Source organism: Parasteatoda tepidariorum, chromosome 2 (assembly GCF_982258835.1).
Source record: "Parasteatoda tepidariorum strain Cologne lab strain chromosome 2, Ptep-v5.0, whole genome shotgun sequence".
Lineage (NCBI taxonomy): Eukaryota > Metazoa > Arthropoda > Arachnida > Araneae > Theridiidae > Parasteatoda > Parasteatoda tepidariorum.
In genome coordinates this window covers 67,287,626-67,314,372 of record NC_141756.1, presented here as the reverse complement: position 1 = coordinate 67,314,372, position 26,747 = coordinate 67,287,626, and the positions used below count along the sequence as shown (strand labels likewise).

The 26,747-nt window shown below is 29.7% G+C and overlaps 1 protein-coding gene and 1 long non-coding RNA gene across 4 annotated transcripts in view; one reads left to right on the top strand and one right to left on the bottom strand.

The window, feature by feature from the left end:
• The first annotated feature begins 4,633 nt into the window (after positions 1 to 4,633).
• Positions 4,634 to 26,747, top strand: part of LOC107456667 (uncharacterized) — a 30,490-nt gene continuing 8,376 nt past the window's right edge. The window contains exons 1-2 of the long non-coding RNA XR_001585739.4: positions 4,634 to 4,747; positions 18,132 to 18,222. This is a non-coding gene — a long non-coding RNA (uncharacterized LOC107456667). The remainder of the gene's footprint in view (positions 4,748 to 18,131; positions 18,223 to 26,747) is intronic.
• Positions 18,801 to 24,373, bottom strand: LOC107456664 (uncharacterized). Of its 3 annotated transcripts, none has more exons than XM_016074596.4 (2): positions 24,245 to 24,373; positions 18,801 to 21,780 (listed from the first exon to the last, which is right to left on the bottom strand). In XM_016074596.4, the coding sequence occupies exon 2, from the start codon at positions 21,766 to 21,768 to the stop codon at positions 19,216 to 19,218; it is 2,553 nt and encodes an 850-aa protein (XP_015930082.2). In that variant the 5' UTR covers positions 21,769 to 21,780; positions 24,245 to 24,373; the 3' UTR covers positions 18,801 to 19,215. The 3 variants fall into 3 exon arrangements, with proteins under 3 accessions (XP_015930082.2, XP_042905105.2, XP_042905104.2); XM_043049171.3 differs by lacking the exon at positions 24,245 to 24,373 and adding an exon at positions 22,775 to 22,850; XM_043049170.3 differs by lacking the exon at positions 24,245 to 24,373 and adding an exon at positions 22,555 to 22,637.

Sequence of the window (26,747 nt, the reverse complement as noted above, 5' to 3'; positions counted from 1 at the left end):
AAATAAAATTAATAAATGTTAATTTGAATGAAAACTTACGATACAGAGATTGCGTAATGCTGCAATTATGATGAAATATACAATTCTGTGACAAAAACACAGACCAAAACATGGAGTCAAAAAATATAACACTTCCTGATAGATTGATGATCAGGAGAACAGCTAATAATTATTTTATGATGGTCCGAGTTGAAATTTAGTGGTCTCAGATCAACGAACAACTGTTAACTGCGAGGCATTTGGTTTTAATATTCTTTGAAAAAAATAAAAAAGAAAATTCCTGGTTAAATCTTTTTTATATCAATCAGTTTCTAAAAAAAAGGCAGCGCATTTCTGATAATCCTAAAATATTATGAACGATAAATATGTAGTTTCATTTTGTAATTTCGAACATGATGTTCAAATCATAAAAATGTGACTAAGCGAGATATATAAATGGCTAAAATTAGAAATCTAATATTCTTAACAATAGGTTTAGAACAGCTTAATTTTCCACTATTTCTTAATGACAGCCGTGGTGGCTTAGGGGATAGAGCATTCGCATTCCAACGTGGTGAACCGGACTTGAATCCCAGCGATGGCTGGTCGATTCGAATTCCACAACCGGCTCGCACCGACCACAGTGCTGACGTAAAATATTCTCAGTGGTAGACAGATCAAGGGTTAGAGTCCCCTTGCCATTAGGTTAACCGTGGAAAGTTTTCGTTGTTTTCGTCTTCATTTAACGCAAATACGGGTTAGTTCCCTCAAAAAGTCCTTCACGAGGGCAAATTTCTCCCAATACTTGATCCAGGAGTTTCAATGTCTTCTAGGTTGGTTTCAAAATTACAAGACTACGGAGTACTTTAGTAGCCGTACTCCCAAAACATTAGTAGCCGTACACTCAAAATTGGGTCGGCTGTTCAACGACGGTTATTAAATAAAATATCGTCAATGGACCGTTATGTCTTCCTTGAATTTTATTAATAATTTTTTATTATTGAACTAAAATTATTACAATAGCTTTAGATTCCTTTATATCATGTTAATCTTATTAAATCTGTCATACGTTTAGGTCAGGGATTCCCGGGATTTTAGTCTGGGGATCTTCACTGATTCGACTCCCGAATCATATTGTGAACCAAATTGCACAAAGTGGCCGGAAAAAATTTATTTAGCAATTGAAAATAAGTTGAAAAAAATATACTATTTTTGCATGTTTTGATATAGTTATTAGAAAAGTAACTATATCACAATATTTCTGGAAACGCCATATTTGCAGTGATTTTCACTGCATGAAGTGACTCGAGGTAGAATCGTTTTTCTTGTCTTCGTTGCCATGGGTGATAATGCAAGCAATTTAAAGGACGGCTCTGAAGATAAAACTCTTGTCTCCTAGCAATGCGATCCAAGTTCGAATCCCGATGATGACTTTTCAATTCGTTTTCTGCTTTCATATTGCAGCGAGAATAATGAATCCTAGTTGTATATGAGAGTCCCAGAAGGTGTTTGTGGTTTACTTTTCCGTGAAAGGTAAATACAGATCAATACAAGTCTTTTTACGAAAGTGATTATTTTCATCCAGGAGTTCCAATGCTTCCTGGATTGGATTTAAGACTGTAAGGCTACTAAATTGAAAAGGCCGAAAATCTGATAAGGATCGGCTATTCAATGTTGATAATAAAATGAAAGTAAACGCCGGACAACTTGAGATAAAACAGCTTTTGAAAAGAGACAACTCAGGTTCAAATCCCGGCGACAATCGACAGATTCATTTACAGCTCCCGGTGTGCATTGACAACTCCCCAGTTGCAATGCTGACGTAAAATATCCCTTCAAGTAGATGGATCATGGCCGCTGAGAAAACCGTTCAAAAATTTTATTCGTTTACTCTCTACATATTAAGTGAACCCGAATTAATTTAATTCTAAAAGTTTTTTGCAAGACCAAATCTTTAAGTAGACCCTTACTTTTGATGCTTGATACAGAAGTTTCCTTGTCTTCTGGGTAAAATTCATTGACTTATCTTAGTGAAATTTATTATCGTATTGGTAATTCATTTAGATCTTGTTTTGGACGCTCTATTCAACGGCTGTTAAAAAAAATAATGAAATTCGCAATTCAGATTTGGAATTTGAATCTCCCCTCTCGGAAAATTATATTTATCTATCTATCTATATATATCTATATATATATATATATATATATATATATATATATATATACAGTGGTGGCCAAAAGTGTGGACACTTTTTGAAAGTTTCATGTTTTTCTACTTTGCTTGTAGAATATATTAATTTTTACTTAAATACAAACGTTTATATATCAAATTGAAGGTAATTTAATGTAGAATTTAATAAAAAAACGGTATTATAATAACTATATTACAAAAAAAGTTATGCAACTAATAGTGAGATCTATCTTAGATTTGCATTTTTTGAAAGTGATACTTACACAATCAATACTTAGTATGGTAACCCTTATTTTTTAAGACAGCTTCACAGCGTCTTTTCATCGAGTGAACGAGTGTTTGGAGTTTATCTTTCGTAACTACATGGTGCCAAGAATCAATTATAGCTTCAATAAACTGTCTTTTATTGGATGGACGCTTTTTTCGTACAAGAATTTTCAAACGTCGCCACAAATTTTCAATTGGATTGAGATCAGGGCTGTTTCCTGGCCATGGTAATATATCTATGCCTTTATTTTGAAACCATGCTTTGCATACTTTTGCTGTGTGGCATGGAGCTGAATCCTGCTGAAAAATAAATGGTGCGTTGTTTGGGAATACATCCCTGATGGAAGGTATTAATTTTGGTTTCAGGACAGTTTCGATGTATTTTTTGGCATTCAGTATGCCATCAATCACTTGAATTCGGCCTACACCATCTGCAGACATACATGCCCAAATCATAACATTTGTTGAGTTCTTTGTAATTGCTTCAATGCAATCAGGATGAAGTGCTTCACCTACTCTACGTCTCACGCATTTTCTACCATTACTACCAAAGAGCGATATTTTACTTTCATCGCTCCAGATTACTTGCTTCCATTAATTTTCCGACCATTTAATGTGTTCTTTTGCCCACTTAACTCGTTTCTCGCGTTGCTTTTGATTTAAATATGGTTTTTTCCTTGGAATTCTAGCTTGTAGTCCAAATCTTGATAACCTTCTTCTTATAGTTCTTGAACTTACTGCAATACCCGCTGCATTCATTTCACATCTAATGGCATCTGATGAAATTTTTCTATCTTGTAGTCATAGCCGTATAATTTTTCTATCGGCAGTAGCACTTGTGCATTTTTTTCGGCCTGATTTGGCTTTATTTTCCACTGATTTCGTTTTTTCATAACGTAAACAGAACTTTTGTACACCAGAACTTCCCCAACAATGCACCATTTATTTTTCAGCAGGATTCAGCTCCATGCCACACAGCAAAAGTATGCAAAGCATGGTTTCAAAATAAAGGCATAGATATATTACCATGGCCAGGAAACAGCCCTGATCTCAATCCAATTGAAAATTTGTGGCGACGTTTGAAAATTCTTGTACGAAAAAAACGTCCATCCAATAAAAGGCAACTTATTGAAGCTATAATTGATTCTTGGCACCATGTGGTTACGAAAGATAAACTCCAAACACTCGTTCACTCGATGAAAAGACGCTGTGAAGCTGTCTTAAAAATTAAGGGTTATCCTACTAAGTATTGATTGTGTAAGTATCACTTTAAAAAAATGCTAATCTAAGATAGATCTTACTATTAGTTGCATAACTTTTTTTGTAATTCAGATATTGTATTACTGTACTTATTATTAAATTCTACATTAAATTACCTTCAATTTGATATATAAACGTTTGTATTTAAGTAAAAATTAATATATTCTACAAGCACACAAAGTTGAAAAACATGAAACTTTCAAAATGTGTCCACACTTTTGGCCACCACTGTATATATATATTGATATATATATATATATATATATATATATATATATATATATATATATATATATATATATATATATATATATATATATATATATATATATATATATATATATATACGTATATATATATATATATATATATATATATATATATATATATATATACGTATATATATACGTATATATATACGTATATATATATATATATATATACGTATATATATACGTATATATATACGTATATATATATATATATATATATATATATATATATATATATATATATATATATATATATATATATATATATATATATATATATATATATATATATATATATATATATATATATATATATATATATATATATATAATAAAACAGGTTAAAAAAGTTTGTTAAAACCAGCACAAATCCTTTTATCAATTTGTTATTTAATTAATCAACCTTCTTATATGAGATTTAAAAAAACAAAGCAGCCCTTGCCATCCTTTCTTTTAATTGAATTTCCACATTTTCACATTTTACATATTTTTCCCCTGCATAGAGTAATAAAAAATTTTAAATATAAAATTTAATAATAGTAAAAAAAAATTAACATAAAAATTTAATATAAAATAAAAAGAATTTTGAGTTTTTGGTGATAATATGTAGAAATCGGAAACAACACTTTCAAGTTGAGAGATCGCAGCGCAAGTTAAGTTGTAGCGTTCTGCGCAGTGACGTCATTTGGAACACATTCCTGATTTAAAACATCAACACTTAGATGTCGAATTGATGTAAGATTGATTAGTGCTGTTTTCCTTCCTTCGTTATAAATAGGTATGTATTTATTAAGCATCTGATTAAACATCATCTATGTATTTCTTAAACATCTGATCTATTATCTGATGATTATGTATTTTACTGTCTTAGCACTGAATATTTAAGTAGAAATTGTTTTATTACTTAACTATTACCAATTTTTGAACTTTAATGTTTACTTTAAGCCTGGATCTCTCAACACTAAAATTCATACTAATAAAAAAGTATATTTTAGTTTATTTAGATAGTTCGATTATAATTGTATTTCATTTTATTTTAACAATAAGTAGTCAGTACATCGACTCACCTGTATATTTATAGTTCGAATGTCCTATGCTGCTAAATAATAACTTTTACTGTTTTAAACATTTTCAGTGTAATATGAAACTGTAATTTGGATATTTTAATCTAAAAATGGGATTTTTTTTTCAATATAAATTTTAGAATTTATAATATTATACTTTATGTGCCCTATATTTGAAATCTAATTGGTCTTCAAAATTAATCGGTTGGTTGAGTAAGAAAATTTAAAAAAACGTTTATTTAAATTGCTCTTTTTTCGAACAATATCGTTGAAATTGTGTATTTTGTCATCTAAAATTACAAAATTAAAAATAAGTATAAATTTGTATACCTTACAATTCAGAAGTTTTTCTATTATTAACGAATTGAATAATAACTGATAATAGTCATGAAAAAATTATTTTTAGCCTTATAAACTAGTTTTATAATTGAATGAAAAAAGGTTCTGATTAGCTTAAATTATTCTAGAGATATGACGAAATATGTTAAATGAAAACTAAAATTACGGAGTGTAAACTTTAAAGCACTCTTCTGACTCGGCTATTGGAACCAGATTTTCCAGATTCCGACTAACTTATATTTTTTGAGGGTATGTAAAAATAACAATTCAATGGAAAAACGCATGCTTAGTCAAAGGAAGTACTTTTCTGTATCCGATTTCCTAACTTAAACTATCACCTTAACACATTAATCAGTATTATTAAGGTACGAACCATCAAGAAATCTGAAAATTAGATCAAAAGTTATAATATTATTCCTTCTCGTTCGCCGCGCATCATAAGTGAGATACTTTAAAAATAAAAATTACGATTCAGTAACAGATAAAAAGCAGATTTAAATTTATATAACAAAGCTGGATATTTTATTTTTCCCTGCACGGCAGATTTTAAAATCCCTTGCAACTTTAAAATCGGGCATTCTCATATTTCCAGATTGCTGTTCCATTTCCATTTTATACGCATGAGGGTATATAAAAATAAAAATAATTCTTGAAAATGTATGTTTATTCAGACGAAGTACTTTTTGTGTCTAATTTCATAGCATAAACTATCGTCTGCATAAATTATTCATCTATTATAACTGTCGTTGAACAGCCAACCCAATTTTTGAGTTCACGACTACTAATTTTAAACTCCGTATTGAATTTTGAAACCAATTCAGAAGACAAGGGAACTGATGGATCAAGTATCGGGAGAAATTTGTCTTCGTTGGGGACTTTTTAATGGAACTAACCAGTATTTGCGTTACATAAAGACGAAAACCACGAAACCTTTCCACGGCTAACCTAATGGCAAGGGGACTCTAACCCTTGATTTGTCTACCACTGAGAATATTTTACGTCAGCACTTCGGTTGGTGCGAGCCGGGTGCGGAATTCGTATCGTCCAACCATTGCTGGGATTCGAGCCCGGTTCATCTCGTTGGAAGGCGAATGCTCTATCCCCTAAGCCACCACGGCTTCCATTAAGAAATAGTGGAAAATTAAGCTACTCTAAACCTATTGTTAACAGTATTAGATTTCTAATTTTAGCCATTTATATATCTCGCTTAGTCACATTTTTATGATTTGAACATCATGTTCGAAATTACAAAATGAGACTACATATTTATCATAATATTTTAGGATTATCAGAAATGCGTTGCCTTTTTTTTTAGAAACTGATTGATATAAAAAAGATTTAACCAGGAATTTTATTTTTTATTTTTTTCAAAGAATATTAAAACCAAATGCAAGGGGACTCTAACCCATGATCCACTGAGGAAATTTTACATCAGCATGACGGTCGCTGTAAGCCGGATGCGGAATTCGTATCGACTAGCCATAGCTGTGATTTGAACCCAGTTCACCTCGTTGGAAGGCCAACGCTCTATCCCTTTATCCATCACAGCTCGCACAAATTAATTAGTACATTTAAGATTCGAATAATTAAGATTTCAAATCAGTACGAGAGAATCAAATCCGAAAGTTAAATCATATTATTATTATTCCTTTTCGCGCTTCGCACAACAAAATCTTTACTACGATCCAGCAGCAGGCATAAAGTAGATTTAAATTTTAATAAAACTGGATATTTTGTTTTTCATGAATGGCTGAATCCAAAATCCCTTACTTCCCTTAAAAGAGCCAGGGATTAAAATATTGCCTTACACTGATTATTCATACACAGTTTAATTTAAATTATACTTTATCATTCATTTATTACAACAAACTTAAAACTCGACTGAATCTTCCCCGCATTCTAAACTTCAGTTATTTTTAAACTGACTGTCGGAACTATTGTTTCGAACATCTCCTTTTAATTAATCTCCGCGTCAACCGAACGAAGCTCTAATTTACAAAATTTCCGATATGCTGCAGTTAACTCTTTTTAGTTCAACAATTAATTTAATTAGTCTTGTTTGGGACCTGGATAATTTGTTTCGTTTTTAATTTCCTTATAATTAGATTTTGAATTGCTTGCATCTACTCCTTGTATCATTATAGGATCTGACAGCAGTGTCTTTTGAAGAGTCATTTTTAATTAATATCACTTCTTTGATTAATGTTGTTTACATTAAGTTAAAGGATGATATAGAAACCTCGCTCTTGAGTTTTTACCGAGGCAATGATGAAAATGTTTTACAATTTTTACTTACAATAAAAGTTAAAAATAAATACTTTTAAAATTGTTCTTTAAGTCATAATTCACTTCGACAATGGATTTAAATTCCTTATATTCAACACATGCATCTATTCTATTGTTTTCACTACGTTTTTAATTATTAACATTCGAGGTTTCAATGGAATCTTGGAGTTATTTTTTTTTCTCTCCAATTTCCGTCCAGCTAGAATTTCTGGCTTTTTCTAAGCTCTAAGCTCATTGATAATGCAGGTTTAAAACTTTTTCTGATCTAGATAAGCAGAATTCATCGTCGAATTGAATTTATCGTCAATCACAATTCAAATCATTTTAAGATTATTTAGAACAGTGGTTACCAACTGGCTGCCCGCGAAGACTTTTTTGTCACCCGCAAACTAAAATATATTAGTTGTCTTTTTTTTTGCGGACAATTTTCGTAGAAATCTATATGGGCTTAAAGTACTTTTCTTCGTTAAAAAAAAAACCTAATTTCTTTGTTTCTGGAAAATTTAACCTACCAACTTTGCAAGAAATTTTTTTTCTCAGGTAAAAATCTACTTCGCATTTTAATTTGTAATTCAATACTTTTGTTTTGTACAACTTGATAAAAATCTGACAGTAATATTTAATGTTTCAAACATAAAAGAGCCCTATATAAAATTTTGATAAAGTTACGGCCTGCCATTTGAGTAGTGCTTTTAATTGCGGCCCCCGACCTCATGGAAGTTGGAAACCTGTGATTTCGAAGCAGCGGGCAGTGCTCCTCATCCTTTTTATCATTGTGAACCGGTGAACGTTTCATAATTTTACCGTGGCCTACCGAGGGAGGAGGCAAACGTTGGTTGGTTATATTTTAGATGGTTTTGATTTAATTCAATTTAATTTGTATTTAAACATTCCTTCAGAGCATGCTATGCCATGTGCTGTTATGGTGCGGCTTCAGATGACGTATCACACCTCCCAGTTAACATCTAGCATCTCGTTCATAGGAAGTCGCACATATCCAAGAAAAATACACCACAAAAATAAAATGGAGATAATTTAATGTTACCATTGCCAGATACCATTTGATTCACAGACCGGCCTGCGGTCCAGCTGTTGGGAACCACTGATATAGAGCACTAAAGTTCTAATTGAAGCTCTGTGATGATTGGTACCATATATCAATCGTTTTCTGATCGTTAAAAAACAGAATTTCTCAATATTTCATCTCCAAATAGATAAAATATCAATAAATACTGTTTAATTCTAAATCAGAATTCCGATTTATTTGGATTCTGATTAAATTCTGATTTGAAATATTGATGAACGCTGAAGATAATAACGATCTATTTCCAACAAGATAAAAGATTTAAGTTGTAATTTTGCCTCTGTGCTTAACAATAAAGTTACAACAGTTTCCTGATAGTTATAAGTAGAGTTTATGGTTATATCTCTACGTAGAATGAGTTTTAAAAAGATTCTACTGAATAGGTTAATATTAAAACATAGTATCATGAGTATAAATTTTTCACCGTTATTATTTCAACTTGCGAAATTTTTGTTTAAATCTAGAAATAAATTAGCTTTTAGAATTAATTTTCTGTCATTAACAATAAATTTTCTTTCTCATTGTAAATTAATTTCCAATTTTTTAATATGGTTTAATTTGCATTGTAATTTATCACAAATGATTGAATTTATTAATAAAATGTAATTTTGTATTCTTAAGATATAAAAAAAAATTATTATTTTAAGTTTCGGATTTTGTAACTTTCAGCTTTATTCACCTTTATTACAATTTTTCTTAAATGGTTCAAAAGTTGTACAGATTATTACAAAAGAAGAATCACTTGTTCAGTTTTCTACACTTTAAGTAACATTTAATGTGTTTATTATTGCCCACCCCAAAGCTAAACAGATCAGATTTCAACTGGAGTTCTGTGTCTAATAAAAATAATACAAATTTCATTGATTTCCTGACCATTGCAAAACGAATTCGTTAACATATTATCGCCAAACAGAATTAAACACTATTGAAATTTCGACTACTTTATGTCTAGCTGAATCTCTCAAACTGGATCTCTGTGCCTGACCAATGCAAGTCACAATAATTTTTCAAATAGTGCGAGTAGAATTTTCCGCAGCTTCATTGCTAATCTAAAATTTGAAGATCTAAACTAAACCTAAGAAATAGATAATTCAAAAGAATAAAACTGTAAGATAAAATAAAAATTTTAAACTGGCGTTTTCAAGTGGACGTAATAAAGTTTCAGGAAGAAAATAGTTTTTTTTTTTTTTGTCAGAGAAAAGAAAACGTCGGGTGAATAGTTTTTATAATAAGTTTCAATCACCTGAATGTGCCTGAAAAACGTAGTTTATGAAATTTTTTAAATTTCATTATAATTCTTAGTAAAAATTCCCACAGCTGCTTCCTTAAACGTAAATTTTTTATATAATATTTTTTAATTTAATATTTTTTAATTTAATATTTTTTGAGTAATGTTACATAAAGTTGAAGGATGCGTAGAAATCTTATGTTGTTTCTAAATTTTTATCAGGTCAGAAAATGATAAAATATTTTTTGTTTTTGTATTAAAAAGTTATTTTTAGAAAATATGTGTAATGAGAAATGTTTTTAATATTTGTTTCTTTTAGAACTTAAGTCCCGAAGAACATCTAAAATGAATTAAACTTTTAAATATTGGGTAATATTTTTTCTAAAGTCATTTATTCTCTTTTACTTAAACAATAAGTGAGAAAAGTGTAAACTAATAAATTTGATTATCTATTGTTCTAAACATAATGATCCTGGATTTAAAGTAAAAAAGAATAATAATTAGAAAGTAAAAAATGTTTAAAGTTTTTGTAAGGAAGTTTAGTTTTGAAAGTTAGAAAAAAAACTCTTTTTTTTAAATGCATGCATTTTTAAAATTTTCTTTGTAAATTTACAATTTGATGTTTTCAATTTTGGATTGACTAAGAATACGCTTTAATGTTAGCAATTTTTTTACATCTTTTTATTTTCATTTTCATTAGAATTGTCTGAATTTTGTTTCTATTTTTTAATATTAGAATTTTTTTTTAAAATTAAAATTGCTTTTTTCTTTTCTTAATTTTTTGCCATATTTTAAAACAATATTTCAAATTTCCCAAGATAAAATACGTATTTTACTCATATTGCTAGTTTTATAGAGTTACATTCTATAGTATATGGTTTTAATCATGGGTGGGAATTTTCAGAGAATATGATGCCAATATTTAAACACGAAATCATTTATAAACAAAACCATTCGTGAATTGTTCTTTATATGAGATTGTTTTTAAGTTTATCAAAAACTGTTAAAAAAAATTGGTCATGGAAAAAAAGCGCTCAAACCTTGCATCACATAAGATTAAAACTAAGCCTATCTCATATTCTATTTATAAACATAAATGTTTTTCATTACTTTAAAGTAAACCAATAGAATTATTATTGTTTTTTAAATAATGAAGCAAATTTTAAAGTGTATTGTGATTCGTATCCTCATAATATGTTTAACCCTTTAACGCAGATGAAATGCGGTGTCCCTTTTATATATTTTTTTTCTGATGTTTATGATTTTTTTCCCCGGAGTTTTGGGTTCAGAGTTACAAGATTATGGAGTTGAACATTGATAGTCGTAAACCCAAAAATAAGTCGACGGTTATAGCTATTTGACGTAGATGAGACACCAGTTTCCCTTTTATACATATTTTTTCTGACGTACTAGTTACAAACGAAAATATATTTTGGTATTTTTTTAATTATAAAAAACAACCTAATAGTTACTAAAATGTATATCAGCAATTGATTTTGGAAATTAAAGAAATTTCAACATAAATAACTGTTGTGCATAGGTCTTGCAAAGTTGAAAAATTATTGTTTAAAACCGAGCCGTGTTCTGCCGAGTGGTTAGCGCAGAAAAAGACACTGGTTTGCCATGCTATGTTTCATATCCATAAATTATTAAATTGCTAAATATAATATTTTTCACTTAGTTTGACCTAAATTATTTCAAAATGATGAAAAAATATGTTTAATTGAAGTTCTGGGCCATAGGGTTGAAATAAGACATTTTTGTAAAATTTTCCTTATACATATTTTAAAAAAAATATGTATTTTTACATTTCTCCATGGAAAATTGCTAAATTGTGCATTTTTACTAATGACTACTTAAAGTGCATTTATTCTAAACGCTAACTGCTTAAAAACGCCCAAAATCGATTCGGGAAAGAACATTTAGCCATGATGAATAGGCATAATCAGAAAATGCACTATCAAATGTATTGAAAATATTCACCAAAGCGTGACTTACAATGCGAGAATTGAATTATTCAAAACCTGAAACTAAAGTAAAACCTTTTTGCAGAGAAAAAGAAACATAAAAGCGTTTCAAGCTCTTTCAATAAATGAATATTCAGCACACTCAGACCGGGATAATTTAAATCGATAAGGTATTCAGGAAGTAAATAGATTTATGTACAACTATTTATCAAGTCAAAATGTATCTCACATTTTATCCGGTCATTTTAACCGTGCATGCTGAGTTTAGTTGTATACCAGGAATTAATTTGAAGTGTTACTTTTTATGCTAGCGTAATAAAACTGAGAGATAGATCAAGATTTTGTGACATGGAAGTGGCTTACAGTGCGCAAAATAAAAACCTGAATAACTTATGATCTAATGATTGAATTATTGCGAACCAGTATTCAATCTTAATGGCTCCAGGGTTTGGCCTCGAAGATGCTAATTAATTTGCAAATAACAAACAATATTTACAAAAATGTACCTTCTCTCAAGGGGACGCTATACCACGAGAGAAACTTTTCATCACAAATTCTCCATTAGAAGTACAGAAAAAGTGAGATCAGGCTAAATTACAATAAGAAATGAAACTTCAAGTATTTAAAAGTAATTTTCAAAATATCAAAATGAAAACAAATTATGAGAAGGTAAATTAGGAAGATGCAATGGGGAAGTGCTCTTCCAATAATTTATTCGCATTTTGATATTTTGAATTTTATTTTATTTTTAAACAATGAAACTTCATGGCTTTAAGTTTTCTTGAACTCGCTTTTTCTATACCTTAAATTTGAAATTATTTATTGAGATGAATGAGAATTTGAGATGAAAAATTTCTCAAACAATATAGCGTCCTCTTAATAAGCAGACTTTTTTATTGACGAATTCGGATTTTAAACACTCATAATATGGGAGTACGACTGCTCTTCAGAACAAACTGGTAGAGACCATATTTTAAAGGTCAGGAATCCGACTCAAAGTTCAAGAATCATCAAAAAAAATATAAGTTTTTTTAAGAAAAAGTACGTTTTTGTATCTGATATCGGAACATATTATAAAACATATTGTTGCGTATCTTAAAATATCATCTAATTAATCAGGAAGTTATAAAAAATTGTATTGTCATCAGTCATTGGACTCCAGATGAGAATTAAGGGATTTAATTAAAAGGTTTTTCATGATTCGATTAATGATAAATTTTTGAATATAAAATGACACTAGATTATTCTGTTAAAAAACAATTAAAACTTGAAAACAGTCACGAAGCTCCAGTATAGATTTGATTATTGGATCAGGTAGATTTTAATTGCGAGATTTGTACCCTTTTTAAAATAAAAGTTAATAAAACGTTAATAAATTAAATACACGAATCAATAAAAAAAATAATAGCATTTAGTACCGTTTAGTAGATACCGCACAATTTTTTACAAAAGTACTTCGATTCGACGTAATTAAGCTGTTAAGCAGTACTACACAAAAAATAACGGATTTTTCTGAAAAACTCCTGATTCAATGCTCGGATCTTCTCGTTCTAGGACTCAATCTTAATGGCTGGAGGAAGTGATCTCAAATATACTAATTAATAAGTAATAAAACTTTGCACACAATTATAAAATTCGTTTATAGCTCCGTGACAAATAAAACTCTCAGCAAATATTGTTATTTTTAATTATTTTATTTAATAATGGTCGAAAATATTTCGAATTTTAAGGTATGCAATTTTTTGCATCATTTTAAAGAATACAATCTTACATGGCAAAATACAAAATTTGAGAAAAATCAGTTGAATAGTTGAGAAATGGAATTTCAAAGAAGTCATATATTTAAAAATCAATTTCTCAGGAACTATTCAACTAATTTTGCTCAAATTTTGTATTTTGACATGCAAAATTACATACTTAAACATGATGTAAAAAATTGCATACCTCACAGTTCAAAATTTTTCCATCTATTATTTACTAAAATATTAAAAAAATAATAAATGTTTACTAAAATTTATTTTTCACATGGAATTTTATAACTATGCTCAAAAATGTTTCAACTCGCTTAAAAAGTTCTCGCGATATGGTGAAATACACAAAAAACAAAATCAATATTAAGGGGTCCAAACTTCAAATCGTTTTCCTAAATATTATAAATGTAAGTGCTTATGGTAATCGTATTAAAATATAACTTGCATAGGCATTAAATTTTTTATTTCGTCACCAAAAACGTTCTTCGAAAAAAAACGCTTCAATTATGTTTATTCATTTAATAAAAAATTAAATTACTCTATTGAGTTAACCAAATGCATTTAAAATGAAACAAGCCTCTTCGAAGAGTATCTGAAAAATTTTTTATAACGATAAAACAAATACTGGCGCTTTGAAGTTGAGTGCACTGAAAAATTCCATTAAGAAAATTTGTCAACGAGAACGACGCATTCATGTATGGGCGTTTACAAATTCATAAGCAGTATAGAAAACTCTGATTTAAACACGGTTTGTTACATACATTACTTAAGTACACAATGCCTTTATATTATTCAAAATTACGTAATGACTTATATATATATGGTGGAAATGTTTTTGATGCTAATTTTAATAAAAATTAATCCATTTTTATTATTTTTAAATGTATGCACAAAAATAAATTCAAGATATCATTGTGCAGTTTCAATCAAATTTTTAATTATAAAAATTTTTTTGGCATATTATAAAGCAAAAATTTTAAATATGTGATTTATTTCAGCATCGGGTTGACCTATAATCGATCGTCTATATTTTTTAGTACACTCATTACAATGCATAATGAAACGTATAAAATATAATTCTTCAATTTGATTTCGAAATAAGTTAACAGTAGGATTTGCAATTTTGACTATATCTCCATGAATGACTATATCTTTTGACTATATCTCTATCCCTATGAAACAAAAGAGAAAACACATAAATCAATTTAAAAACATATTTAAATATTTTACTAAACTAGTTAAAAGTTAGTAAAATAATACTAAATCAGTAATCATTTATTTATTCATTGATTTATTTATTTTTGAAAAAAATCGTGTTTTATTTAATTATTGAATATATCAGTGTTTTAGACAAAAGTAAGGGAAAACGCAGGGGCAAAAAAGTTTGAAAATAATACAAAGATCCTCGCGCCGTTTCAAACAAAAGTCTTTAAGAGTGTATTAGGATATTCTCTGAGCTGGATTCTCGTTCTAAGAACGGGTGTTCGAATCCAGCTAGCCAGCAGACTGTAGTAAATGACTAGTGCGCGTTAAATCTGTCAGGCCAGAAATTCCTCGACGTTCCTATAATGAATAATACCTCTAGAGCAGTGTTTCCCAACGTGGGGCCCACGCCCCATTGGGGGCAATTTGATTGCAAAGGGGGGCAATTCGAAAATAGAATCGACAAGAGTTTAACCCTTTTGCTCCGGGCCATTTAAATGCAATGCTAAATTTCGACGCCAAAATTGAAAGAAAAAAGCAAATTCTTAAATAATTGCTGCCAATAAATGTTATAAATTCGTTTGACGAGACCAAATTATCAACTGGGTATTTGACGTCGTCTAGTTAACCTCCCTGCGGCAAACGCCAGGCTCCGCGTGAACCCCCAGACTCTTTAAAATCTCGCTAAACAATGCAGTTTTTCGCATCTGAAGAATAAACGGAATTAGAGAGGAATTGAAAAACAACTTGTTGAAAAGCTGAAAACAAGAAAATTCTCAGTGCAAATAGATGAATCAACTTTGATAGACAGTGTGGCTGTATTGATAACTTAAGTAAGATATATTGATAAAGGGCATTTTGCTGAAGAAAAGTTGTTCTGTAAAAGATAAGAAAGCAGCAATACCTCCAAAGATATATATAATAAGCTAAAAAACTACTTAGATGTCAATATTATACCAATGAAAAATATAACATATTATGCAGCAGACGGTGCTCCTAATATGATGGGCAAGAAAAATGGTTGCTTAAAATTGATGAAAGATGATAATCCAAAAATGATTCTTGTGCATTGTGTTATTCATAGGGAAAACTTGGTAGCTAAAAACATCTCCCCTGTTCTGAATAAAGTACTACATTCAGTAATAAAGTGTATCAATGCTATTAAAGCTAATGCCAAATGTGAGCGTCTCTTTAAGCTATTTTGTGAAGAACAAAATGCAGATCATGTGAGATTTTTACTTCACATCGAAGTAAGATGGCTCTCAAAAGGGAACTGCTTGAAAAGATTTATGGAACTGTTTGATACTCTTAGTGTTTTTTAAGCGACAAGCCTGAAATGAAGTAGTCGATGGTAAAGCATTTGTGAGTTATTTTGCCGATATCTTTGAAAAACTAAATATATTAAATAGGTAACTTCAAGGAACAAATAAAACTCTTGTTTATGCAAACGCGAAGATATTTGGTTTCATTACCCTTATTGAGTTATGTCAGAAATATATTAACAACAAAAACTTTGAGCAGTTTCATTGGCTGCAAAAATGTGAAGTAAATGATACCGCTTTACTTGTTACTGTCGATCAACTGAAAATTCTATCGACTGATTTAAAAGAAAGATTTTCTGATTTAAAATAAATTGATTTTTAACATGGAAGATGCAGCCAATGTTAGTGGATTTGTCTGATATATCAAATATGCAGTATCAAAAAGAACTCGCAGAAATGCAAAATGAGTCAGTTAAAACTTTATTTAATATAAAAGGAGTGATGGCATGGCTTTGCGAGGAAACAGAAATCAAATAGCCAAATTCAACCAAATGTGCAAGAAAATTATTGATACCGCTACCATCTTCATATTTAGCTGAATGTGGATTAAATGCTGTAAATTGTAAATGATTAACTGGTAAAAAAAGAAATCGTCTGGATATAACACAACGGGGAGACTTGAGACTGAAGCTAACCAATTGGAACCTAAAGTAAAATCTCTGTGTATCAAGCGCAAGGATTTCACTAAATTAAAATATTAAATTATTATAGAAAAATTTTATTAAAATTATTTCGCATTTGAATTTTAGCTTTTTATTATATGTTTTTAAAATTTACTTACTGTGTTTCGTTAACAATTTCCAAGTGATTTCTTCCTAAAACCTATCATTTAAGTTTCTTAAGTGAACAATTCATTTTTAATATTAAAAATTATGTATATGTTACATGGGGGGGGGCATAAGAATTTTAGAAAGGCTTAGGTGGGGCATAGCACAAAAAAGGTTGGGAAACACTGCTCTAGAGGTATTGAATTGGAGATTGATCGTTCTCTGGTAAAGGTCAAAATTGCGATCTGCTGATGGGATGTATGAATGGGTCTGTTCTATAAACAGGTGTGACGTATGGGTGTAGCAGAAGTCAAATTCTTGGCCATAGATGGCGCCACTGGCAAACAAGAACAATCGCATCCCTTGCCTTAATGGCCTACGACGACAACAAAAACGGTATTTTCTTTTGTCTGAGATTGTTGGTAAAAATTGAAAACCATTTTAATAATATAACTTCAATGACAAATATGAGATGCTAATTTAGAAATGTAAATACTTCTTCAATACCAAATATATATACAGTTTTGGTAAGAATCTTTTCCTTTATTTTTCTTTCCGTTTATTGCTTCTTTCCTTTAAGACTGTAGCGCAACTAGAAATTTTTTGCTGGTTGGGGGGGGGGGATAGTTGTCATTAAATTAAGAAAAGTATATAATTAAATTAAATAAAGTAAGTAAGTATTAATTAAATTTTATGTAAACTCAATAATTTGACTTCCAACCCCCCCCCCTCTTCTGGTTGCATGCCTGCCTTAAGGAAACGTTTATTACGAGCACTCGGATTTAACGAGTATCATGTTACGGTCCTTTTGTGCTCGTTATAAACGAGTTCGACTGTATATATATGAATATTAATGCATACTCAATGCTAATTTCATCTATTTTAACAACCCTCTAGAATTACCTAATCCAAAATTTTGCTAGCGCCTCTCTGAAAGTCTTAACCACTCCCTGGGAAATGAAATAATAATTTTAAGAAGTTCAATTATATAATAACATAATTTTACAATGCTTGATTCTAAAATAGCATTTTTTTATCAGCAAAGATGTACATTTTATATTGTTGTTCTTCCTTATAGAACAAAAATTATCTCCTTTCTCTAAAACTGGTGGATATTTTTAATTTTACTAAAGATAATATTCTTATTTCAGATGGTTAAAGATATCTTGACTACACTCGTGCTTGTCAACAGTTATTAAATGTCACCTTCAGTGCCACGCTCTTTACTATGGAGACACGGAAGTAAGAATATTTATCTGTTTTACTTAGATCATTGTCACTTTATTTTATTATCAGTATTGAAAAGTCGATCCGATCGCTTTTTGCTGCAACCAATATTTCAATATTTAATTCCTTAGTCACCAGGGAGTCTACCAGGTTCCAAGAAAAAAGATTCATGACTTCAAAACAAGTTTTCATAATTTTTTTATAGAAATTATTGAATTTATGAAAATGTTATTGAATGCATTTTACATCCATGTGATTAGTAAAATATAAAATACAGAAGAAATTTTTTGATGGAAAATTAACCCGTTATACTGCTGTTTTATCGTGTGAAATGTTGGTGACTTGCTTTTCTGAAGCATCATACAATATTCAAATAGATATATGCAGGGATACCACAGGCGACTATTTACGTAAAAAGTGCAGGGCTGCCATTGGATAAAAACAAAAAAAATAGTTGCTTTAGTTGCATTATATATGAAAAATAGTCTCCTAAATAGTCTGCAAGATATATATAATAGTCGCCAAAATTGTATCATCCTCTAACATAATTTTACTTATTTGTGCTGTAATAGTATAAAATCCAGATAATATGCAGTTAAATTTTCACATTTTATAAAAAATGTACATTTACTTGTGGATATAAACAGAGCACTGCTGAAGAAACTGCTATAAAAACTTCGAAACGTTTTAAAAATATTTATTTTGAATTTTATTCTTTATTAGGCATAAAGCTTCAGATATCATCTAAGAAACAATAGTTGTAATTAAAAAAAACTAGGGACTAAAAATTTTAGGCATTATAAAAAAAATGATACTTTTATGCATTAATTAGCCTTACTATAAGATAAAAAATTAGCATATAACATACAAAATTTGCATTCTTAAATAGTTTTAAATAATAATATGAGAGGAAAATTATAATATGAATGCAAATAATAAAACGAAGCATTTTATGAATGAAAATGAAGTGGGAAAAAACACACAAGGTAGTATTAAATGTAAAAATTATTATTTTTTAAACATTTTCTTGGGGCTTTTAGTATAGAAATCAATTAAATTTGTTTTCCTTTTGTGAACAAGTTTATTAATTTTAACCGATTCAGTTTCATGTTCTCTCTCAGTTACTCGTAATTTTTCAGCAGCTTCCAATAATCCTTGAGCAATCCTTATTTGAACACTATCATTTTTTTTAACGGCTTCTTTTAAACGCTCATTTCCTTCTTTTAGTAAAGAGTCTGCTGACGATTGTATCTCTTGATGTTTCACCATTAAAACTTGAGCCTTTTTTTCAAGACTGTTAATCCCTTCTTTCTTTCTCTCAACTTCTTCTTTCAATGTTTCAGATTTTTTCTTTTCTTCTTCTTTTTCTGCAGCTTCCTTCAGCTCTCTTTCTTTAGCCTTTTTCTGTTCTTCTAAATATGCAAAATATGAATTACCAGCACTATAGGTTAAGCTTAAAAGTTTTTTTGTGATTGGTACTTCTGAAACATTTTTAAATTTTTGTATACCATCTTTTATATTAAGCCTAGCATTTAACATTTTCTCAGACATTGATGCTTTCTCTTGAGTAAGTACCCTGGAAGATATAGAAAAACATCTCTCTACATCGCTATTGCCGTGAGACAAAGACAGACAAGCTTTAACAAAAAGTCTTAAAGTAGGGTATTTAACTTTTCCTGTTGAATCTTTTGCATAGATAATATCTCTCCAAAAATGATCTATTCGTAGTTTATTTGTCCCAAGATTGGCAGATAACAGTTGAGACTGCAAAATTAGCCATTCATCTCTGATTTGTAGATCGTCAATACCAAGAAAGGTAAGAGACTTTGCGATTTGACAAGCGTAATTAAGGCTTTTTGGTTGGGCAATTTCTTCTGGTTGAACACATTTAAAATAAAATAAAAATTTTCCAGAATCCATACAAGTTTTCTTGATTAAATAATTGAAAGCAGCACGATAGTGTTTCTGCATATTATGTCTGAAATTCATTTTTTCATTATCTTTAAAACGCATGCTAAGATCTTTAATTTGTTTGCTACAGTATATATCTTTGATGGGTAATAGCTGGTTATCTGAAATAACTTTATGAATATCAATTTCATTTGTTTTACAAATGCGACCAGCAATTTTTTTTAATAGTTCACTAATTTCACTATATAAAATGTGAATTAATGGTTCTGATTTCTGAAAAGTCTTCAAAAACGGTTCAAATAAGACAGCACTTTCAGTTAAAAACACAAGTTCAACCTTAATGTCAACATATTTTAGAGATTCAGATATGTGCTTATATTTTGGACACTTCATTAGTGACTGGTTCTTTAAAGGAATAAATTTGAAGAAGTATTCTTCAACGGCTAGCCATTGAGAAAGTAGCCTTTCTGCTGCAGGTCCAAGGGTAAGCCACCTTGTTGAAGAGTGTTTAATAAAGCGATTCTTTTCTAAGCACAATTTTTGTTGGATTGAAGAAAAATCCTCCCATCGTGCTGGATACTTTTTAAAAAAACTATAAATATCAACAATTAATTCTTTACCAACTTCCCCAAATTCCTCAATACCTTTCAAAAACGCATTATGTATTACGTGCAAATTGCACATACCAATATCGATAAGTCCTTTATTTCTTTCTTCGATTAAATTTTGGTTCATCATTTTCCAAACTTTTGCATTTACATTTGGACCGTCAGATCCCAACATCAGTAACTTATTCAGTGAAAGTCCAGATTCACGTAAAGCATTCTCTATTTGTTTTTTAATATCATTGGCTGTGGCATGTCCAATAAAAACAGTTTTTAGATGACGACATACAATTTCTTGATAGTCTTCCGACCAAAACCTCAACGCAAACTGTAACTCTTTGTGATTTGAATTATTGGTAGTTTCATCATACAGTAACGAATATGGTGATGTCTTCACATCAGCAATTAAATTTTCATGGAAGTAAGGGCCGAGAGCTTCTGTTATTAGGTAACTTAGTTTAGTTTTACCTAAACAAAATTGTTCAGGCACAGCATCCGGAAACATGGCAGAAAAAATTTCTTTCAAATCATCACAAGCATATGGAGAAAAATTACTTTGCACTGACTTCAGCGCCCATATGATTTCTGCTCTCGCAGAGGACTCTCGTCTGCTGAATAAACTTAATAGTTTCAAGCTATTTGGTGGAGTGCTAGGTGTTGATAACGATGGGGTGCCAGCTGATAAAGTAGTGATATGCGTTGATAAAGATGTTGTGCTTAATCCTGAAGATGACAAGCCAGATCCTGTTGTAGATGGTACTGATTTATGAGGTACTACTGAGGTGCAAATGGAATTTCCAGATTCTTTGGGCTGTAATACCAATTGTTGTACACAAAGCTTTACTGAAGCATTTTTAATGTGCATTTCAGTATTTGTATGCTGAGTCAGTGCAGAAAAACCTTGTTTTCCACACAAGATGTTTTTGCTACAAATGAAGCAGAACACTTCTGTTTCAGTCTTTTTTCTGCACCAAGAGGATATTATGTGTTTCAAATTATCTCTTTTCTTGAACCACTCAGATTTAACAGAGTATTGTTTAGCCATGATGACAGCTACCTGTAAAGAATGGAATATATAAGTAAACTTTGGTTTCAAATAGCTTTACAATTTGAAAACTATGCCAGTTTAAGTAAATTAACCCCAACAGTCAGTCTGTTAAAAGTTTAAACCAGTAAAAAAAATTTTTTTGATGAACTAAAATATTTACACAGGACCGTTTTTATGTTTACGCGGGCACCAGTCGTTTTATTATTCTGGGGCATTTTATAAGTAAAACTAAAGAAAAAAAATTAATTTTGAATAATTTATGAAAATTATTTCATTATAAGAATAAAAAACACATAAATTAATTATAAAATAGGAAGTCTTTAAAAAAAATAGGAGCATTGAAAAATAAATAAAAAACCTACTTTAAAGTAACTTAATAAATTTTCAAGGTGAATATTTAAATCCATAACAAATATAAATTTAAACAGCAATTAAAAATAAAATTGTTCATAAGATCAAAATTTCTCTAAGTAAGACAGATACTTTACTTTCTACTCTTTTCATCAAGGCTTTAACAATATAATTATAAAAAATTGAGTAGAAAAATTTACCAAAAAGTTTGTCCGAATTTCGCATTTTATAAATAAAATATTCCGATATTAAAAACAATTATTTTATAAAATTTAAAAATACATCAATTTTATTTAATGTTCAGTCACTTATCCAATTTTGAAATTAATATTAATTAACGATACAATTATTATTAATCCTGAGGCAGGATTTCTTCTGACTTTCTGCAAGGTACTTCTAATAACAGATGTACAAGTTACTAATTTAAAGTACCGTAATTTCACGGAGATATGCCGCGGCTTTATTGATTTAAAGCTTGAAATCTTAGTAGGAATGCGTATCGAATGGGGCAGACAATATAGTATTACTTTTTTCCCTTAAAAAATTTTGCTCCACAGAAGCCCCTAATATCTCACAATGAAATTTCATCATCATTTTTTACCACCTGTTATTTTTTCATGCTTAATGATACTCCAAACAAAAGTCAACGCACCTAGAATTTTCCCACCCCCATCCTTTCTTAGAATAAATAAATCACTATTCATAAGAGAGGGAGCTTTCGTTTTTGCCTAGGAATAGCTGTAAAGTGAAGGGGTGAGAGTGGAGTGGAGAAACATAAATCAGGGTGGGGCCAGTGTTGACGTCAGCTGTAAAATAGACACTTCCCCCTCCCCTCATTTTCCCCAGGAAATATGTCTCTTCACTCCTCTTTTTTTTAAATGAATTCTTGCTGATAAGTTTCGGATGACCTTGAATCTTATTGAAATAACGATGTTCAAGAAGAATTTCTAACTTAAAACTGATGGTCAGTGAAGTGAGAAAAAAAAATGAGTGAGAATTTTACATGTGGATAAAAGAAAGACGATCCTAGTTAAGGAGTCAGCAGTCAAAGAAAAAAAAAGAGTTGTGAATTTGATTATCTTCTTCAGCTTATTTTTTTTAATCTTGAATCTTTTAACTCTGATCTTCTGTTGTGCTTTTTTTGTTTTAATAATATTTTTCTTTCATAAATATTTATGTTCAGTTCATGCTATTTTCGTTTCTTCTTCTTTTTTTTTTTTTTTTTTTTTTTTTTTTTTTTTTGTTCTGAAGAATAAAAAATGTATCAAACATTTTTGCAAAATTTTGCAGAAAACCAATTTTTTTTCTCCTTAATTCTTTATTTTTCATTACTAAGAAATGAAAATACAAAAATCGCGAGCATTTATTTCCCCTCTTAAGCGCGAGAAAGACATCCTTTGCAAATAATTCTGGATGACTAGAAAATAAATCTTTCAAAATTTTTTCTGGAAAAAAGAAAACAAATAACTAAAATATTTTACTCCATTATTCTTAATTCTCAAATGAGAAGACAAAAATCACGGGCATTTCTTTCTGATCGCGAATAAGGCTTCTTTGGAATATAATTCTAATGAGAAAAGGGGAAAAATTTTTCAGTTAAGAACAGTTCTGCAAAAAAAAAAAAAAAAAAAAAATTCCTACTTCATAAAGAAAAAATCTTTCTGCAAAAACTCTAACGTTTTGTGACCATATTGCAGTGATTCTGGCTCAAGATTATTAATATTAATCTAGAGTTTAACTAGGATTTCAACATTTTGCTGAAACAATCGGAATCAGAAGGAAAAAAGCGCGAATCAGGTTGTGCTATTTTTCTTCTCCACTCCAGTTTAAACATGAATTTGTAAAGCAAACACATAAGATAAATTCGACAAAACGAATATAACCACGCATCCTTTTTCCATTACAAATAGCTCTAACTATTAACTACACATCTTGTGTAACTAAAGACAATTTTTTTTTTAATTTTGCTACTTTGTTTGAATTAAAAAAAGAAAAAAACGCGTAAATAAAAATCATACTTAGAAAAATATACTTAATTCTAAACTATACCGTTTTAATTATATATCAAATTAAAAAAAGTAAACATTAAATATAAAATGAATAAAATAGAGTTTATACTTACAAACTTTAAAAATGCTGAAGTATACGATGAGAACTCTGGTTGAGGTTGATGAGATCCTATGAGATATTACATTTTCTTTCTGTAGTAGGAGGAGCATTCACGTAGACCGAATTTCGATTCCATTTGTCTGATTGGTTAAACATTTCTGTTTTGCTTATGACATCAAACAGTGAGGAAGAATGAAGTATGGGTAAAACGAAAGCGCGCAAAAAAAGTGGGGGGATGGGGGGACTCATGAAGCTATTTTTCGTTTTAGTCGCCAATTGGCTTAAAAAAGTCGCCGATTTTACGCAACTGATTTAAAAATAGTCGTTTTTACTCATATTTTTACAAAAATAGTCGCCATAGTTGCTATTGCTTTAAAATAGTCGCTTTAGTCGCCTTTTTAGTCGCCAATGGCAGCCCTGAAAGTGGTAGAAACTCAAATCATTTTTATTTATTTATTATCTCTTTAATTATTCAATCGCATCTACCACTATGACTTACATTTCACATTATTCATATATAAACATTTCTGCATTCTCTTTCAGTAGTAAACTGGAAAATAAAATGCTTTAAATAGCTGCTAATTTTAATTTCTTTTAATGATATTTTGAATTTTTATAGTTATCACATTTTGCAATTTTAGTCGCCCGTGACAATCCTGTATATGGAATGATACTGCGTTAAAATATTTTGTATTTTGCTACGCAATTCGATATTCTACACAGGGCAATGTGGCAGTAAAAATCAAAGTGAATAATAGATTTAGAATATTATCTAACAGTTGTTTTTTTTTTTTTTAAATTATCTCTTTTTCAGCACTTCCCAAAATAAAAGCATGTTATGTAAAGACAAAAAAAAAACAAAAAAAAAAAAAAATACTAGCTCAGTATAAATTTTTTAAAAAAATTCTACGCAATTATTTATCTAATACATTGTATTGCAAATTTAATCTTTTACATTTTATTTTTGAGGCTAGATAAAAAAAGTTTCCAATTCTCCTACTGTTTTCTCAGTTACGGTTTTATTATCTTTACTAAGGACTATGAGAAAAACACGTTTCATTTAACTTAGTATTTACACTCTAATTGATTTTCAATCCGTTCATCAATCACTTTCTGCTTCTTCTAAAAAGTTTGAAGTTAAATTTTTTTCTTTGAGACATTTTCTGTCTGAGTTATCGTGAATTTCCTACGTCAGAATATTAAGCTTCATTTAAAATAAATTTCCACTCTTCCCTTCCTTTAAACTGTATTTTCCATTTCTTCAAATTGGTCTGAAAAGTTCTTGTTTCGCCATCCGTTAACCTTTCGGATAAGCCTTTCAATTGTGATTATTTCCTCGATATGCTAAAAAATAATAATAAATTTAGAAGATTTAATTTCGATAATTTCTTCGAAAATCCATATGGGTTTTCGATCGTTTTCAAATTCCGATATTTTTAATACGGTGTTATTATGACAGACGAATTTCGCATTTATTATTTTTGAGACACTTCTTTGGTGACGATTCCATAACGCTTGTAATCGCTATTTCAGCCATTTCTACGTATTTTCTTTAAATTATCATTATATTATGAGTTATTAAGATACAAGAATTTGAGTAATCACTTTTTAACGCGTTTGATTTGTGGCGATTTTATCGTAAAAGCATTTTTTTTTTTTTTTGCTTCTATCAATTGCTTTAGTCATTTATCCACACTTTCTGAAATATTAATATTTTTAATATAATGTAGTTAGAACTCAAAAATTTCGCATTTGAGCTTTTACATGTACTCTATTAGCGACGATTTGATCATAAATACAGGTTACTTTTTTATTGTTTTTTTCATTTCCCTCGCTTTTTTTTTTTTTCAAATTCCGTCTTTTTATACTGGTGTTAAAACAATATGCGAATTTGAGGACTTTTTTCGCGTGCTTAATTCGTGATGATAATTTCATTTCAAATTTGCATCTATTTCTTATCTTTTTTCAGCAGCAATCTATTGATTTTTCTAATTCCGATGCTTATACGATTTGATTTAAAAACGAATTTGATTTAACACTTTCTGACTACCTCAGTTCGCAAACGATTTCGTTGAACATTCACGCCATTTTCTGATCGTTATTCTGTAGTTATCATCGTTTTTTGCTCATTTCCACATAGCTTTTGTTTAATTGTTGATGTTTTTAATACGTTAAAACAACACGCGAATTTCGAATTAGAGGTTCGTATCGCTTCCGTCATAAATCCACTTCGCTATCCTATCGTTTTTTTTTTCAGTATTTATTTATTTTTCTGAATAATTTTTCATGTGATTCCATGTAATTTTTCAAACTTTAATATTATTAATACGAAGTTATTACAGGACTCAAATTTTGAAAGTGAACAATAATTTCTGGAGGCGCTTAAAGAGAAAAAAAAAATCGTGACTTCGTTTAAAAAATCGCTACTATTTTTCAAATTTGTAACTCTCAAGACCGGTAGACACCCTAGATATAATTTTGAATGCAACCCAAAAGACAAGGGAACTCCTAGATTA